General features: G+C 40.8%; 1 protein-coding gene across 2 annotated transcripts in view; it reads left to right on the top strand.

The window, feature by feature from the left end:
- Nucleotides 1-963: 963 nt before the first annotated feature.
- The window catches only part of UGDH (UDP-glucose 6-dehydrogenase), a 32,914-nt gene continuing 15,433 nt past the window's right edge, over nt 964-18,444 (top strand). Inside the window, exons 1-3 of one of the 2 annotated variants that reach the window (XM_059382704.1) lie at nt 964-1,053; nt 9,036-9,204; nt 17,022-17,123. In XM_059382704.1, coding sequence (XP_059238687.1) covers nt 9,043-9,204; nt 17,022-17,123 — 264 coding nt within the window. In that variant the 5' untranslated portion in view covers nt 964-1,053; nt 9,036-9,042. The remainder of the gene's footprint in view (nt 1,054-9,035; nt 9,205-17,021; nt 17,124-18,444) is intronic. The other variant, XM_059382712.1, reaches the window with a different exon arrangement.

Below are 18,444 nucleotides of genomic sequence, written 5' to 3'. Positions count from 1 at the left end.
TTTTACTCTTCCTCATACACGAACTTGTATGTCGCAAACTCTCAGCACAGACCACCCAGTTCCCGAATTCGGCGGGAGCAGCTCTGGAAAATATGTCTGGAGGGCGTGGGTGTCGAGCTTCTCCTCCCAGGGATCAGGGCGGAGGCCCGAACTGGTCCAGTCATGACAGGACTCAGCATCCTACGAGACGCGAGGCGCCTCCTTCCCAGAAGTGGCGAGGGAGGGGATCTGAGTAAGCCTTGGGCCGCCGGCCCGGAGGGAGTGGTGAGGGGAGTAAGCCGCGGGGCAGTATGACCAGCTGGGTCTAGGGGGCCGGAAAGACCAGGTCGGCCCTCGGGGATGCTGGGGAGACCGGAAAGGGGGTCGAGATCTTCCGGTCCCCTCCGGCCGCAGCGGGCCAAGTACCCCGCGGTCCTAGATTACAGCCGACCCGGCGCGCACGCGGCACCACCTCCGCGGCGCCGACCTTCAGCCGGGACCGGGACCCAGGGAGGAAAGCGGCGCCAGACACGACACAGGCTGCAGGCGGCAGGGGAAACTAGTAGCCGGCCTTGCGGACCCCAAAACCCCACCCCGAAGGCCTCAGCCGCCTCGCCGCGCACGCAGCCCCGCCCACTGCCGCTCGCGGTAGGGGCGGGACCGCTGAGCTGGCCCGAGCGGATTCGCCCAGACTCGGATGGGGGCGGGGCCTCCCAGCTAGCTACGATTAGCCCCGCCCTGACTCCCCGCCCCAGGGGCCCGCAGGAAATAGGGGCGGGCCGGGGCCTAGCGTGGCGCGGGGAGGAGCAGGGATGCCTTGGAGGCCAGAGTCCTGGAGGGCCTGGCTGCGGGGGAATGAAGCCTCCGCCTTCTGGGGCAGAATCCTTTAAATACGGGCTCGGGCCCGGAACTCTGGGTGCAGTGCTTGGCTTCCTGAGAGAGGGGTGTGCGCGGTGAGGGGAGGTCCGGCGGAGCAGGGCGAGAGTGCAGGAGCTGCTGCAGCACGGCCCGTTGCGAGGAGCTGTCCGAGCAGTCGGGGTAGGAGCGGCCGCTGCGCTTGGTGCCTGCGAGTGGGTAAGCGCCTTTGGCGGGCTGGCCCTGCAGCGTGGTCGGGAAGGTCCCGGGTCCCGGCGGGATGTGCAGGGAGCGGGGCGGGGGGAGTGCGCGCTGTCCCCGGTCGCGCTCTGCGCTTGGTCAGGGCTCCCAGCCTCACGACCCTGGTCCTCCCCTTTGGGCTCTGGGCGGGAATCGCCTTTTGGTCCGCTGTTCTGAGAATGGGATACCTTGGGCTTTTTATTCTACACTCGCCAGTCTTCCAACTGCTTCTCTTGCTGCTTTTTCTCACTTTCCGACTTGAAACAAATGAGATTTCCCAGGAAGCTGAACGTCCACCGAAGGAAGTGGTCCTCTGGCTAGGGACCCCATTTTGGTCTCAGAGTCCTGGTCTTTTGTTTGTGTTTACTCGGCTCACCTGGGGAGCTGCTGCTTTCCTCCTGTCACCTGCCGCCCTTAAAAATGAAGCCAAGAAGCCCCCTGAGGGCGAAATCCGAAGACATTCTATCTTGACATCTGTACGGGCTGTCCTGGAATCCATTGTTGGCTGCCACACTATGTAATTGCTTTATTTCATGTCAGGGAAAGCCTGTGTGAGACCTTGAAAAATTTACTTCTTGAGGCGCCTGGTTAAGCCCCTGCCTTGGCTCAGGTCATGATCTCAGGGTCTGGGGATCGAGCCCCGCATCGGGGCTCCCTGCTCAGGGGGGAATCTGTTTCTCCCTCTACCTCTGCCCCTGCTCTCGTGGGGGCATATGCTCTCTCGAATGAATAAATAAATAATCTTTAAAAAAGAAAAGAAACAGGAAAAGTCATGCTTCTTATATATAGGAAGATAACTGAGTAGGCTTGAAAATTCTCCTATATTAAAAAGAGGGATTCACTGGTAGGGAGCTTTTCACGGATATACAGAGGAATAACTGTCCATTGACTGCCCTCAAAGACACAGTGAGTCTTTGAGTTTCTTCAAATCCCCTAAGAAATGGAGAACAGTAGTCTGGTCTGTTTCTTCAGGGGGGTTCTGGAAATGAAAGAGCTTACTGTCTGCTCTGAGATGTGCTTATTAATACCCAGCATCTAGGTAAGGTAAGTGGTAGACAACTCTGAAAGGATCACATTTCTTCTCCCATTGCTGTACTCCTTTCTCAGATATTAAGTCTGTATCTAATAAGCATACTTCAGCATCCCTCTTATTTCCACAGCTTTATATGATGCCCTTTAGATGCAACATTAACACTGCCTTTCTCACTGAGTAAATATTTTTCCCGCGGTCAGGCATCTGTTGCATCTGTTAGTTTTTAATTTCTGGAAATGACCGAGGTGATGTGTGAAGTTGATGTATCCAACTACAACATCCATTCCCTTAGCTACTGGGTAATGACGCAGAGTATACTGAAGAGGGGTGGGGATGGAGGGATTATATTCAGCTTAGACTGTGATAGGACCTTCGATATTTGTTACCCACATCTTCTAATTTGAAATATTGATCTGAATTTTTAAAATTTTAGATGAAGGATAGTTTTGGAACAGCCTAGGTTGTTGACATTTCTCCAAAATACAGAGGTAAAAACTCATTGCAAACTGACACCCTTGGTAAGCAAACATTCCCATTTCCCTGACAGCACAATAGAGGATCAGAAGGTATGTAAAGGTAGAAATGGAATACGGAATCAGAAGACATCTGTGTCAGGCAAAATATGTAACTAACACTGTATCAAACTCCATAATAAGGGTTGAAGATTTTATTGGAACTTCCAAGTGACCATTAATTGGGACTTGCACAGTTGCTCAGTAATTTTCCCATTGTCACCTACAAGCCATGCTTCGTGTGAAGTAGCACCACAGGGACAGGGACACCCCCAAAACACATGGAGTTCTTCTCTAGTATAGGTCCATCAGTCATTTACCCTAGCTGCTCTATGTAAGGCATGCTGCGTACAGCCTGGCAATCAAGGTGGTTAAGAAGTATCTCTGGAAAGACATGCCAGAGTTCTACATAACAAAAAGAGGCTGATAGTATTCTGGGCAGTTTCAGCAAAAAAAAAAGCAATGATCAGCCATCTGAGCTAAAGCTATTCAAATAACAGTCTTCATCTCAAACAGGCCCTTATGGAGGGTCAGTCATTCAATTAGTATTTATTGAGAAACTACTGTTCTAAGTATTGAAGTAACAGCAGCAGATGAGAGCTGTTAGCCTGGGAACACCTTATTACACTATGAACTCCTTGAACCCACGAGATTTAGGGTTTTTTTGGCATCACGTAGGCATTCGATCTGTGTTTATATAAGAATGTTATAATCTCTTGGCTCGGGGATTAAATGGTAACCCTGAAAGATCCTCTGGTCCAAAAATACTTTGAAATTCTACTTTCTAGGTGTTCCAGATATACTGGTTGTAATCAGAGGTTGACTAGGGTGTTACCATGGGGTAGTTCTCTGTGTTCATTATATTCAGAACTTCACCTTCATCCTTGCAGATCTGGAAGGTAGATTTTTTTCCCCCCTCTGTGGGCCCAGAGTTCATGAGACATTAGATGTTAACTTAAAACGATCAAACTCGTAAGAGACCAAATGGTTACACTAGAATGAAACTTTGATGTTGCAATTAGGGAAATTTTATTGCAATCCCTGGAGTACTTATATCTCAAATCCGGGTCATCCATTTCCAGTATTATGATTCCTGGGAATCTAAATTCCTAAGGGAGAGTGGAATCAGAGTGAAGAATCTTCGGAGAACATGCCGTCTAAGAATTGGGAAAGCATATTCTTACCCCACATTTCTGAAACCAGAATACTTCTTTTTTTTTATTTTTTATTTATTCATTTGAGATAGAGGCAGAGAGAGCACAAGAAGGGGGAGAGGCAGAGGAAGAGGGAGAAGCAGGCTCCCTGCTGAGCTGAGAGCTGGACGAAGGGCTAGATCCCAGGACCTAGAGATCATGACCTAGCTGAAGGCAGATGCTTAACCACCTGAGCTACCCAGTTGCCCCAACTAGAATACTTCTGACTCCCAGATTCGGTGTCACTCTTCTCTAGACAGTGCTAAAATAAACACATCATTTTTGTTCTCAACTACTTTTTTCCAGGCTATAGGCTGATCCTCCTGGGGTTTATTTTTCCCTCCTTTAATGGAGTTTATTAGATTTTAGCTACACAAATGCTATTGATTGTTGTGGTTACTTTCAATTATGTTACCTAAGTTATTTTATTTTTTTAAGATTCTATTTATTTTTGTGAGAGTGAGCGAGCACTAGCAAGGGGGCAGGGCAGGCAGAGGAGAAGCAAACTCCCCATTGAGCCCGATGTGGGACTTGATCCCAGGACTCCGGGAACATGACCGGAGCAAAGGCAGATGCTTAACCTACTGAGCCACCCAGGCACCCATGTTACGTGAAGTTATTAAATAATAGGCCTCCTGATCCGTCATGCACATTGTCCCCTGAAAGGGGCATCTGAGACCCTTTAGATTCGCTCTACAAGACAGTTATTACCTTTATCGCTTCTAAATGTGACCCATATCCTAACCCAACCAAGCCAATCTCCTTACTTCGTTGAGCTTGTTTCTGTTTCAGTCCTTTACTTATTCCTCCCCACACCCAATATGGAATGCTCTCCCCCACCTACCTTTCCTTTCTATATCCTACTTCTTTCTTCTTTTTTTTTTTAAGATTTTATTCATTTAGTTGACAGAGAGATCACAAGTAGGCGGGGTGTGGGGAGGGGGGAAGGAGGCTCCCCACTGAGCAGAGACCCTGATTCGGGGCTGGATCCCAGGACCCTGAGATCATGACCCAAGCCGAAGGCAAAGGCTTAACCCAGTGAGCCACCCAGGCGCCCCATACATCCTACTTATTCTTTAGGCCAGGCTTATATTCTGCATTTCCCTTCTTTTTTTTTTTCCCTCTGGACTTTAATACTCATCATTTGATTGATTATACTGCCTTATATGTTACTTGGGTGTGACTAATTCCTTTTCATCTTTATTTTAAAAGATTTTATTTATTTATTGGGGTGCCTGGGTGGCTCAGTATGTTAAACCTCTGCCTTCATTCAGCTCAGGTCATGATTTCAGGGTCCTGGGATCCAGCCCTGAATCAGGGTCTCTGCTCAGCGGGGAGCCTGCTTCCTCCTCTCTCTCTCTGCCTACTTGTGATCTCTCTCTCTCTCTGTCAAATAAATAAATAAAATCTTTAAAAACAAAACAAAACAAGATTTTATTTATTTATTTATTTGAGAGATGGGGGAGAGAGAGAATCACAAGCAGACTGCACTGAGTGATCCTGACAACGGGCTCCATCTCACAACCTTGAGATCATGACCCTGAGTTCATAAACTGAGCCCAAATCCAAAGTCAAGAATCAGATGTTTAACCGACTGAGCCATCCAGGTGCCCCTCTTTTTCATCTTTTAAGTCCGCTTAAGAGTCACCTTCTCAGAGAGTCCTTAAGTACCCTATCTGTAGGAATTCTTACCCCATAGACAGTCTCTCCCTCTCTACCTATGTGTTTCTTTCTTTTCTATGAAATGTATCAGAGCTACCATTATTTTGTTTTGGGTTCTCCCACTAGACTATAACCTAAGAGTAGGAACTGTACCTGTCATGTTCACTATTGTATCCACAGTACATAGAACATTAGTAGCTGTAACATAGTAGGGGGGTTAATAGTTGTTTTTCAGTTGAATTTTCCTCTAAGTCAGTTGTTACATTCTTGAGTGTCAGGACCTAGATCTATGGCTAGATTCTCTGCTATGTCCATTGGTAGACCCTTAAATTGGGAATATTAATTTTTCATGAAAGAGAACAAGGGACTAGGCCTGAAACGGTTGAAGCAATTTTTCTGAAACCCGATGCCAAGCCCTTTGTACTGGAGAGGTGGGGACAGTGGCAGAGAATGCTAGAGACAGGTCTATGGGAAGCCTGCTCCAGGCTTGACTGTTCTACAGGTGGGAGCGTTTCAGAACGTTCCCCTGAGCTTTAGTCACTTGGCAGTCCCAGTGCAGTCCTTTCCTCTTAGAGGTTTCTCTTTCTCCTTGTGTATAGGGCACTTGAAGCCTGGAGAGTAGTACATCAGAACTGAAGAGTAGAAGGGCGGAGAAATCAAAGATGAATGATTGCCAAAATAAATTTTGTTAGGCTTAATATTTTCGCTGGGGTGAATTTTGGAACCCTAAAACCGTAATAGGAATATCATGTGTGTGGGGCTTCACAGGTGATAATAGGGAACTCTAATCCATTTATTTAGATTACTAAAGAGGGAATCCACCAGGGGCCCCTGGCTGGCTCAGCTGGCAGAGCATGTGTCTCTTGGTCTCTTGGGGTCATGAGTTCAAGCCCCACACTGGGCATGGGGCCTACTTAAACAAATAATTAAAATGGATCTACCAGATTTAGCATGGTTTTAATATTTCCTGGTATGCACATCCACACAATGGAATGCAGTGTACCTGTTTCTAAAAAGGAGAGAGTTTTACCGGAAACGGAAAAAATAAAAAAGACAGGGAGAGAGAGGGGTAAATAGGTCTTAAGAATACATTAAGGAAAAAAGAACAAGTGTTGATAGTATTTTATAGTGTTCTACCTCTTGAATTTAGAAAGGAGGGATTATTAAGATATATTCATGCATTTATTTATACTGCATACAAAACACTGGAAGGATACACAAGTAACCTCATGAAAGGATTGCTTGTGGAAGCAAAGTAGTGGGTAGCCAAGAGAAAAGGATGTGGTACACTTGAGGCTTCTTACTGTATACTTTGTTATACAGATTTAATTTTGGACCATATGAATTTACTATCTATTCAAAACAAAAAATACATTTTATTTTGTTTTATTATTATTATTTTTAAAGATTTTGTTTATTTCAGAGAGAGATCACAAGTAGCAGAGAGGCAGGCAGAGAGAGAGAGCAGGGAAGCAGGCTCTCAGGGAAGCAGGCTCTCCGCCGAGCAGAGAGCCGGATGCAGGACTCAATCCCAGGACCTTGAGACCATGACCCAAGCCAAAGGCAGAGGCTTAACTCACTGAGCCACCCAGGTGCCCCATTATTATTATTTTTAAGTATTTAATTTATTTATTTGAGAGAGAGAGAGCAAGCGAGCACAAGCAAAGGGAACATCTACCTTCTCTGAACCATGTGGGAGTATACTAACCAGTTCTTAAAACTCTCTGATTACCATTCTCTTTCTCTCTGGAATCCATGAATGGGTTAGATGAGGTGATGTCCCAGGTCAGTGTTGGTAAGGACTAAAATTCTAAGAATCTGATCAGTTCGGCAGTTCTCATTCTTACTATAATGAATTGACTTTCTTTCTTCTTTCTTTCTTTCTATTTTTTTGTTAACATATAGTGTATTGGGGCACCTGGGTAGCGTCATTAAGCATCTGCCTTTGGCTCAGGTCATCATTCCAGGGTCCTGGGATTGAGCCCCATTTCGGGCTCCCTGCTCAGTGGGAAGCCTGCTTCTCCTTCTCTCACTTCCCCTGCTTATGTTCCCTCTCTTGCTGTCTCTCTCTCTGTCAAATAAATGCATAAAATCTTTAAAAATATATAAGTAGATAATGTATTATTTATTTCAGGGATACAAGTCTGTGGTTTATCAGTCTTACACAATTCACAGCACTCACCCAATGTCCATTACCCCACCAGCCCATTGCTCCTACCTCCCCGCTCCAGCAACCCTCAGAATGTTTCCTGAGATTTAAAGTCTCTTATGGTTTGTCTCCCTCTCTGGTTTCATTCTATTTCATTTTTTTTTTCTCTCTTCCCCGATGATCCTCTACCTTGTTTCTCAAATTCCTCCTATCAGCGAGATCATATGATAATTGTCTTTCTCTGTTTGACTTATTTTGCTTAGCATAATACTCTCTAGTTCCATCTGCATCATTGCAAATGGCAAGATTTCTTTTCTTTTTTTTTTTTTTTTTTTTTTGGCTGCATCATATATATGATATATATCTCACATCTTCTTTATCCATCATCTGCTGATGGACATCTAGGCTCTTTCCATAGTTTGGCTATTGTGGACTATAAACATTCAGGTGCATGTGCCCCTTTGGATCACTACATTTGTATCTTTGGGGTAAATACCCAGTAGTGCAATTGCTGGGTTATAGGGTAGCTCTATTTTCAGTCTTTTGAGGAACCTGCATACAGTTTTCCAGAGTGGCTGCACCAGCTTGCATTCCCACCAACAGTGTAGGAGGGTTCCCCTTTCTCTGCATCCTCGCCAACATCTGTCGTTTCCTGACTTGTTAATTTTAGCCATTCTGACTGGTTAAACTGACATTCTTATATATAAATCAGTACCTTGTCATTTGGATTAGTGTGAATCAGTTCACCTAAATGGCTTTTGAAAATCCATCAAAATCTCTGTAACTGCTTTGCTAACTATAGAAATTACTTTCCTTTAACCAACTCATAGATTCTAATTAAAAGTGAAATGGAGTTTAAGATCACTGTCAAGTACCTAAAAATAAACTGCTGAAGCCAAGTTGTATATGGAATATAATCACAGAGGCCACTTCTGAACTTTCAAACTAATCTTATTATCTGTCATGTTTCTCAGTATCTGTCACGTTAATCTAAACCTGCCGTAAGGCTGACCTTTGTACACCAGCATTTATTTCAACAAGAATTGCACTGGTGTGTTCAAACTTGAATTTTTCCTCAGCAGTCGAAGTTACCCTGGTGGCCTTAGAGACCTAAGAAGTTTTATTTTGCTCTTGAACTTTTAAATATTAGATCATCATAATCTTCGTGGCATTTTTTCAGCAGTATCAGTTACTTTTTCTCCCCCATGTTTTATGCTAGTGCAGCCGAGAATGGACATTCCACCTGGAATATTGTATATTATCACTCTTTTAATTATTCTTAATGAGTGCAGGAAATCTTTCCAGATTATCTGTCACCTTGACAGTTTTTATAGAGTTTGATAAATGTTCAATGTGATTTCTTTAAATTTTCTGTTTTCAATAGTGGAACAGTCTTACTGCTTCCCTTCTAGTTTAATCATGTTTGAAATTAAGAAGATCTGTTGCATTGGTGCGGGCTATGTTGGAGGACCTACGTGTAGTGTCATTGCTCATATGTGCCCTGAAATCAGGGTAACAGTTGTTGACGTCAATGAATCAAGAATCAATGCATGGAACTCTTCTACCCTCCCTATTTATGAGGTAACCCGTTTTAAACAACTCTTTGTTCTTACGTTCTTTGTTTTCTTACTGGTTTTGTTAAATAAATTTCTGTAAGGTAAAAATCTATGACTGCAAGTGAAAAGGAATTAAATGACAAATCTAGATGCACAGTGTTACAGACATTATGATTGTAATTATGTCAAGTATGCCCAGGGAAAATGACTGGGAAAAAATGTATTAGGATATTAACAATGGTTATTTTAGTGCAGTGAGAATATGGGTCATTTTTTTCTCTTCTCTATTTTCTAATTTTGTTAATATGGTTACCATATTGTAATAGTAAAATTTTAAAAAGGTGTTCTGCACAAAGAAAATAAAACTGGATGTTTGTAATATTAATTCATGTAAGTCCATTATTTTGGAGGTAAATGTATTGTACTTAATTCAGGTAAATTGTGAATGGATAAATGATGTCTTTTATATCTAATTCTTAGTATCACAAATTTATTTAATTAGAATTTCAAGATTACTGTGAATTTAGATATTGTATAGTTAGGAAAATATGCTTCCAACTATTTTATTAAGCTATGTGGATCCCATTTAAAAAATTTTTCACTGTAAAATGAGTTCATGATATTATGCCTTTGAAACCCTGCAGAGAAGCATTTGAGAATTTGATGGTGGCATTTTTTTTCCAACATTAATATATTCTTTTTTTTTTCCTTTAGGAAAGTTTTGTTATTTGTAAGACTGTTACCAACCATAGTCTGTCCGTCTTCCTGTCTTCCTTCCTTCCTTCCTTTCCTTTCTTTCCATGATTTATTTATTTATTTTAGAGAGAGAATGTGAGGAAGGGGAGGGACAGAGGAAGAGGGAGAGAAACTCCAGCTGACTTCCCACTGAGCAGGGAGCCTTACTCCGGGCTCCATCTCACCACCCTCAGATCATGACCTGAGTCAAAATCAAGAGTTTGTTGCTTAATCACAGTCTTTAAATGTGTTAGCCCTTTGGAAGGGAAGTCTCAACCATTTTATAGGCATATGAAATATAGAAATCCATGAAAAAGCACCCACAGACTAGTAGCTACCCAACATCATAGAGATAGATACTCCTAGCTGAATCAAATTTGGAATAAAAAAAAAAAAATTCTGTGTATGTGATGGCTTCTGTTTGTGCTTTACCCTTTCTTTTTCTACCAGTTGAACCACCCATAAAAGTGCTTTAAAGATTTTTATCTATCTATCTATTTATTTATTTATTAGAGAGAGAGAGAATAGAAGAGAGACAGAGTAGCGGAAGGGGCAGTGAGGGAGGGAGAGGGACAGGCCAACTCTGCACTGAGTGTGGAGTCCAACACAGGCCTGATCCTGTGACCTAGCCCAAACCTAGAGTCCATTACTTCACTGAGTGAGCCGCCCAGGCACACCACCCCAACCCCAAGCCCATAATAGTTCTTTAAATTACTCTAGTGCTATAGCATTTCTTTTCCTGTTAAAACATTACCACTAGATTTGGTTTTGGAGAATTTTAAAACATTTTGGAAAGATAACTTAATAAAAGAGTTTTATACAAGGCCTGCAAGTCATCTAAAATGCTGTAAGCCGTATTTATATACAATCATTCAGTAATTAATTCTGCCAGCAGTGTACTCTAGTCTTCAGAAGCAAGGGCATTCATCGGAATGGATAAAATTATTACTACTGGCAATACTAAGTGTTGACGAGGACTTAGAGCAATTGGAATTTTACAGTGTTGCCAGAATGTAGTCTGGTGTAGCCACTTTCAAAACTGCTTGGCAGTTTTTACTAAAGCTGAAAATCTGTGCAGTCTGATCCAGCAGTTCCACTTGTAGGTGTATATCCAACAGAAATCCATACAGCAGAAGACTGTAACAGTACTATTCATAGTAGATGTAAATGGGAAACAACCTAAATGTTAATCGGCATTGGAATGGATATATAAATTATAGCATAATCCTGCAGTAAAATACTATACCACACTGAAAAATCAATGGAACATTTCTACCTGCAAGAATATGGTGAAATTCTCCCCAAAATAATGTGCTGTCAGAAATAAAGTAGTACATATTATATAATTCTGTTTGTATAAAGTTCGGTTGTAAGCACATCGATCTCTGGTGATAGAATTCAGCCTGGTGTTAATTTGAGCTGTGGTAGTGACTCGAAGAGGGCAAACTGCAGGTTCTGATTTATGGTTAATGATCATTAATTTCTCATTATAGATAGTGGTTATACAAGTGTGTTCACTTTTGAAAATTGAATTACACACTTTTCTATATTAATATATGTGCTATTTTTTGTATTTTTGTTTTATTTCAATAAAAATTAACTTAAAAACAAAGATATCCTGAATTGGAAAAAATGCAAAGTAAGGGCACCTGAATGGCTCAGTGGGTTGAGTGTCGGACTCTTGATTTTGGCTCAGGTTGTGAGCCTGAGGTCAGTTGTGACACTGAGCCCAGAGTGGGGGAAGTCTGCTTGAAGAGTCTCTCCCTCCACCCCTTCCCCCGACTCACATGAGCTCTCACACTTGCTCCCTCTCTCTCTTCCTAAAATAAATAAATCTTAAAATGAAATAAAATAAAATAAAATAAAAAAATCTTTAAAAAGTACAAACTATAATGCATTGGAATTAGACATTTTTCTTGGAGAAAACAAAAAAATCAGTTGGCTGGACGTGTTCCCTGGCCAGATTCTTATTGTTGATATTACTACTTAATTAATTGAACTCTGAAACTCTTCTTCCTAAGACTTCAGTGTTTTAAAATTTAAAATAGTATGTTCTGCATTGACATTGAATCCAGTTGGGATATATAGTTAGATTGAGAGAGGTAAGATCTAAAATAATTTCTTTTCCATATCATACTTGTTTATTCTCAATAATCTATCTTTTTAAACAAAGAAATAGAAGTATAATTTTTCATACTTTTATTTCATAAATTTTTTCTTCTTTAAATCTCTTTGTAAAGAATATAAAAGATTTGAAAGTCTAGCTAGCACTCTGCTCATTAGAATCAGTGTCTGAGTTCTCAAAACCCTGAATGAAATCTCATAATTGTATTGGTTTTATTTAATGGTTATCACTATTTAGCTTTTAAAGTCTTATCTCTCTTTCTCTCTCTCTCTTTTTTTAGTAAGTAATCTCTGTACCCCACGTGGGGCTTGAACTCACAACCCCCGAATTAACAGTGGCATGTTCTTCCAACTGAGCCAGCCAGGCTCTCCTATCTCATTTTTCACATGTCTATTCAAGGAAGTTAGATATACCATAAACAGCTATTTTAGTTTTGAAGTATTTAGTGTAGCCTACAAAAGAAATGAAATCTTTTTCCAAAACCCACTAGCTTTAGAGGTTAAAAACATGGCACTTTAAGATTATAGAAAGAATCACCTTAGCAAGTAGAATGATGTTCCTCCCAGCATGTAAATGACTTTAGCGTTGTAATTTTCCCGTGTCTTTCTTAGACATCAGTTGTTAAGAGAATCCTGCTTGAGGAATTTATAAATCAGAAAATAAAGATGATTTCTATAAGGTTGTGTTTTTTTTACTTTTTAAAAGATTTTATTGGGGCACCTGGGTGGCACCTCAGCCTTCGGCTCTGGTCATGATCCCAGGGTCCTGGCATCAGGCTCCCTGCTCAGCAGGAAGTCGGCCTCTCCCTCTCCTACCCCCCCCCCTTGTGTTCCCTCTCTCGCTGTGTCTCTTTCTGTCAAATAAACAAATAAAAATCTTTAAAAAAAATACAGTAAAAAATTTAAAATTTTTTATTTATTTATTTGACAGAGAGAGTGCACAAGCAGAAGGAGTGGCAGGCAGAGAGAGAAGCAGGCTCCCCACTTAGCAAGGAGCCCAATATAGGGCTGGATCCCAGGACCCTGGGAACATGACATGAGCTGAAAGCAGACACTTAACCAGTTGAGCCACCGAGGCGCCCCTGGAAAAATATTTAGAAGGAAAAATGATAGGACATGGTTGTTGATTTTATAAGAAGGATAAAGGAGAGTAGGGAATTTAGAATGATATCCAGGTTTCCCATTTGGGTGGTGGGTACATGATTGTGCCATAAATTGAAATCAAGAACACAGGATGTTGTGGAGGGTAGTAGGAGATGAAATCTCAAATTCTGTTTGGTCCTATTTAGTTATAAAGGCTCTGGGACATCCAAATAGAGATGTTCAGGAGGCAGTTGGATATATATACCAAAAGTGTAAGCAAATGATTCAGGGCTGGAGATGTAAAGTTAGGATTATATAGGCAGTAGTTAAAATCAGAATAATTGAGCTCTCCCAAGAAGGGTCTGCAGAGCATGAGTCAAGGACAGAACCCAGAAAATCTCTAATGTTTGGTGATAAGTGGAGGAGGAAATGCCATAGAGAAGCAATGGAGAGTAGTTCATTGAAGGTCAACCAAGAACCAGAAAGACTTTTAACAGTACAAACCCCAGAAGGATGTACAGTTGATCCTTGAACAATGTAGGGGTTAGAGGAGCTCACCTTATGTTATATGCTATATTCTTACAATAAAGTAAGCTAGAGAAAAGAAAGTGTTATTAAGAAAATCATAAGAGAAAATGTACTTACAGTACTGGACTGTATTTACTGGAAAAAATTCTCGTATAAGCAGACCTGTGCAGTTCAAATCTGTGTTGTTCAAAGGTCAGTTCTGTATGTCTTGCTTATGAGTAACTCCGTGACCATCACGTAAGTACTCAGTAAATATTAGCTGAATCAATGAATGAGTGAGCTGTCCATTATGCCAGATACGGAAGACATCAGGACTGAGACATATTCATTAAATTTGGTATTATGGGGGTCAGTGTAATTGTTGTAAGAACGATTACAGATGATCGGAGACCAAGGAAGTGAGAGACTGTAGAAAAAGGTGTGGTACCAGCGAGGGTTACAGGGTAAAGGCAGTGATTTTAATTTATTTACGTGGTTTTTTTTCTGTGATTGATAAAGGATTGAGCATGTTCAAAACTAAGATCAACAATTACACGGAGAAGGAAAGGTCAAAGTGTAAGAAGAAGCTAATTGATGGGATGAAGTCGGGAGAGATAGCAAAGGGATAGAACTGAAAGCACAAGTAGAAGGAGTGGCCGTGACAGCCTCTTCTTTGAGGACTGGAGGAAAGTAAACAAGAAAGGAAAAAGATATAAACAGTTTAAAAAAAAATTATTTATTTGCCCTACAGAGATCACAAGTAGACAGGCAGGCAGGGTGGTGGTGGGAGGGGGGAAGCAAGCTCCCTGCTGAGCAGAGAGCCCGATGCAGGGCTCGATCCCAAGATCCTGAGATCCTGAGATCCTGATCTGAGCCAAAGGCAAAGGCTTAACCCTCTGAGCCACCCAGGTGCCCCGATATAGACAGTTTTGTTGGTGGGGTCCATGAGCTTGTGTTTATTGTGGTTCTTTCTAATCCAATATGTTTATATTTCATAGGCCAAAACTATATGAATAAAAAAATAGTCATTTTTACTGCCAGAAAAGGAAATAGTAATGAATATCACATAAAATATGGTAACAAGATACTTAAGTGTTTACTCAGAAAATACTATAGTAGAAAGTGTTAATATTTATTTAGCTTTAAATACTTTATTTATTTGTCAGAGAAAGAGAATAAGCAAGGGAATAAGAAAGAGAATAAGCAGGCAGAGGGAAAAGCAGGCTCACAGCAGGGAGCCTGATGTGGGACTCTATCCCAGGACCCTGGGGTCATGACCTGAGCTGAAAGGAGATGCTTAACTGGCTGAGCCACCCAGGCATCCCAGAAAGTGTTAATATTTAACAATTAAAACATTTTAATTTGTATTACCGTATTTTCTGAATAGTTACTAGTTTTCTTGTTAACTTTGTAACAATTTAATAGCTACTTGTTAAAAAGCAAAATGGAGAATTTGCTTTACTCTTTCTGAATAAAATGAAAGATAATATTACCCTGCGAAAGGGTTTGAGTTCTTCCATAAAATTACCCTATAGATTCTCAATACTAATTGTGATAATTATATAATGAATTTAATAAGATGTAGGATCTATATTATTAACTACTTTTGCATCAGTTTTGGAGATCTACAAATATCCCATTGATTTTAACAGAATAATATAGCTGTTTGTTTTGAGGTGTCATTAAGGCTTAGTATAAATCCTGCATTGCTCTGATTTTAGGTTACTTTAATTTAAATATTAGGGGATTATATATAAGACTAAATTCAGTCTTCTCTGCAAAATCACTACTCTATAACCTTTTACCCTCATTTTCTAGAACCAAGGAAATCGTTTTTATGATGGCTGCACTCCCTGCTCAGCAGGGAGCCTGTTTCTCCATCTCCCTCTGCCCCTCCCCCCACATTCTCTCTCTCTCTCCCTCCCTTCTCTCTCTCTCACACAAATAAATAATTACTTTAAAAACGTAAGCCTGTCACCTGGGGTGCCTGGGTGGCTCAGTTGGTTGTTAAGCGTCTAACTCTTGATTTCCTCTCAGTCATGATCTCAGGGTTGTAAGATTGAGCCTCATGTGGGGCTCTGCACTCTGCGTGGAGTCTGCTGGATCTTCTTTCTCTCCTTTTTCCCTGTGCCCTTCCCCTGCTTGCTTGCTCTTCCTTGTGTGAGCGCCCTCTCTCTCTGTCTCAATAAATAAATAAAATCTTAAAAAAAAAAAAAAGAAGTAAGCATGTTACCCTTGTCACTACTACAGATTTTAAGAACAGTTTCTTAGTATCAGGAATTCTTATCCGTGTCCTTCTTCCTTTAGTTTACTTGAATCAGAATCCAGGTAAGATCCATACACTGCAATAGATGTGTATCACTGTCTTTTAAGACCATAGTAGTTTAATCTCTCTTTCTTTGTTTTTCTCTTCAGTTTACTTGTTGAAGAAACCAGGTTGTTTATTCTATAGAAAGTCTCAGTCTGGGTTTTGCTGATTGGACTGATCTAAGCAGATTTAGATCTGATTTTTTTTTTCTCCCTCCCTCCCTTCCTTCCATTCCTTCTTTCCTTACCTTTTTTTTTTTTTTTTTTTTTTTCAAGAATTCTTGTTAGGTAGTTTTGTACAGCACAGTATCCTTTTTTTTCTTTTTTTTTTAAAGATGTCATTTATTTATTTGATATATATATAGAGAGAGCACAAGTAGGGGGAGCAGCAGGCAGAGGGAGAGAGAAGCAGGTTTCCCATTGAGCAGGGAGCCCCATGCGGGGCTTGATCCCAGGACCCTGAGATCATGACCTGAGCTGAAGGTAGAGGCTTAATCCACTGAGCCACCCAGGCGCCCCACAGCTCAGTATTCTTAACTATATTTCCTGTTACACTGTATGGGAAAAGTAATAAAATTTTCAGTTAAAGTGTTTCTTACATTAGGACTTAGAAAAAATATATATATTTAGATATGCATAGAGTAGATGTTGACTGTTTGACCACAGGTTGTCTGACTTGAATTCTTGGGAGTAAAACCCTGCATTCATGATGATGATGCAAAATCAAATGTTTGCTTGAAATCACAGAAGACCTTGAATTATTCTGATAATTGCCTTGATACTCAGTTAATTGTTAACTCTTATGAAACAATCAGGCACATGGTAAACAATGACACAGTAAAACAACCTGGTGCTTTTATTGTGGCTGAGTCAATTTTGCTCTATTTAGTATTGTTACATAATGTACACTTTTGGCCATTGGTGTATGATCTCAGATTTTTCTACAAAGGTGTTTTTTGAGAGCAAGTCTAGACCTTTAAATTGCAGTATAACTTTCTCCTTTAACAAAGGTAATTCTGTACTATCAGGTTATCTCATAAGACTGGTAAACTGTATACACAGCTCTTTTTTCTTTTTTCTTTTTAGCCAGGACTAAAAGAAGTGGTAGAATCCTGTCGAGGAAAAAATCTGTTTTTTTCTACCAATATTGATGATGCCATTAAAGAAGCTGATCTTGTATTTATTTCTGTAAGTATTTTCTTTGTGTGAGTTTTAACGCATTCTTTTCTACATGGACGTTTCAATGTATTTGGGTAGTCATCTGTCGGTATCAAGCCACATCATTACTTACCATAGAGTTGTGCCATTGAATTTTGGTTGTCACTTTGTCCAACATTTCATTGTATCCCATAATCACCTGGTCAAATATATCACTGATCATTGAACAAATAAATTCAGAAATAGGTCTAGTCTGGGATCTAGAATTAAGAAGCGCTGGTTTGGGCTCATGTGGTAACGGTATATATATTTCATCACTTCTTGTTTCTGCCACTGCTTGGTGGAGGTGAGGTAAAGAGAATTAGCTAAAGCATGTGTGCAAATTTATAGGCATCTCCTATCTAGATGAATTATGTTCTAGAAATAATGTGATTTCTTGTTTTTTAAAATTTTTTAAAAAGATTTCATTTTTAAGTGATCTCTATCCCTAACATGGGGCTCGAATTTGTGGCCCTGTGATCAGGAGTCTCCTGCTCTGCTGAGCCAGCCAGCTGTGCCAGAAGAAGTCAGTTTAACTGAACTCTTTGCAGTTTGGCTTGTGTTGGGTTATAGGCTAGTCCACAGGCATCTTTGGTAATATGGCTAACCTTGTTGGACCTTTGTAATGAAAAAATAGAGCCAGTGCTTGGGAGTGAACTCTGATAATCTAATATTCAAACCAAGGTGAGTTCTTGCTGTCCTCGTAACCATTTGCTCAAATCTTCTGTGTAATAGTATAGTGATCACTAATATATGGTTGAGCTAGGGTGTTCTATGACTCAAGACCTTTAGGGCCTTAAAGAATAAAGGGAAAGTCAGTGGCGTGGGCTTTGACTGAGTCCCATGAACTAATGGAAAGAAATATCATAGGGTCCCTAGAGGGTAAATGTTGTTGAATTGATTATGCATGTTGTTAATGATTATATGTTGTTGAATTAGGGGTTGTTTCTGACTGATGAGACAAAAGCAGTACTATTAAGATAAGTTAAATCCAGAAGAAAGTGGTAATGAAGCCAGTGGTGAAGCCATTATAAATTCAGTCTCTCTTTTGGCATTCTTAATTACTTCAGAGAAATTGGTACAGCTTCTGTGACTCGCCTACCCATCCTCTACTTAAGCTTGGAGAAGGTTAAGAAGCAAGGCATAGAAAATGAGAAAAGATTTTGGGGTAGCTGGGTACTTGGGGAAAATCACGAAGTTATCTTAGTCCAACTTCTAGATAACCAGAGTCTGGAATGGGAGTAGGGGAATTTTCTGTTTTTCAGCCGAAGTCTAAGCTCGGAAGAAGGCTGCTAAGCTATTACTTTGCATA

The sequence above is a fragment of the Mustela nigripes genome, chromosome 1 (assembly GCF_022355385.1).
Source record: "Mustela nigripes isolate SB6536 chromosome 1, MUSNIG.SB6536, whole genome shotgun sequence".
Classification (NCBI taxonomy): Eukaryota; Metazoa; Chordata; class Mammalia; order Carnivora; family Mustelidae; genus Mustela; species Mustela nigripes.
Note: the sequence above shows the minus strand (reverse complement) of the source record. Positions and strands in the feature narration are given on the sequence as shown.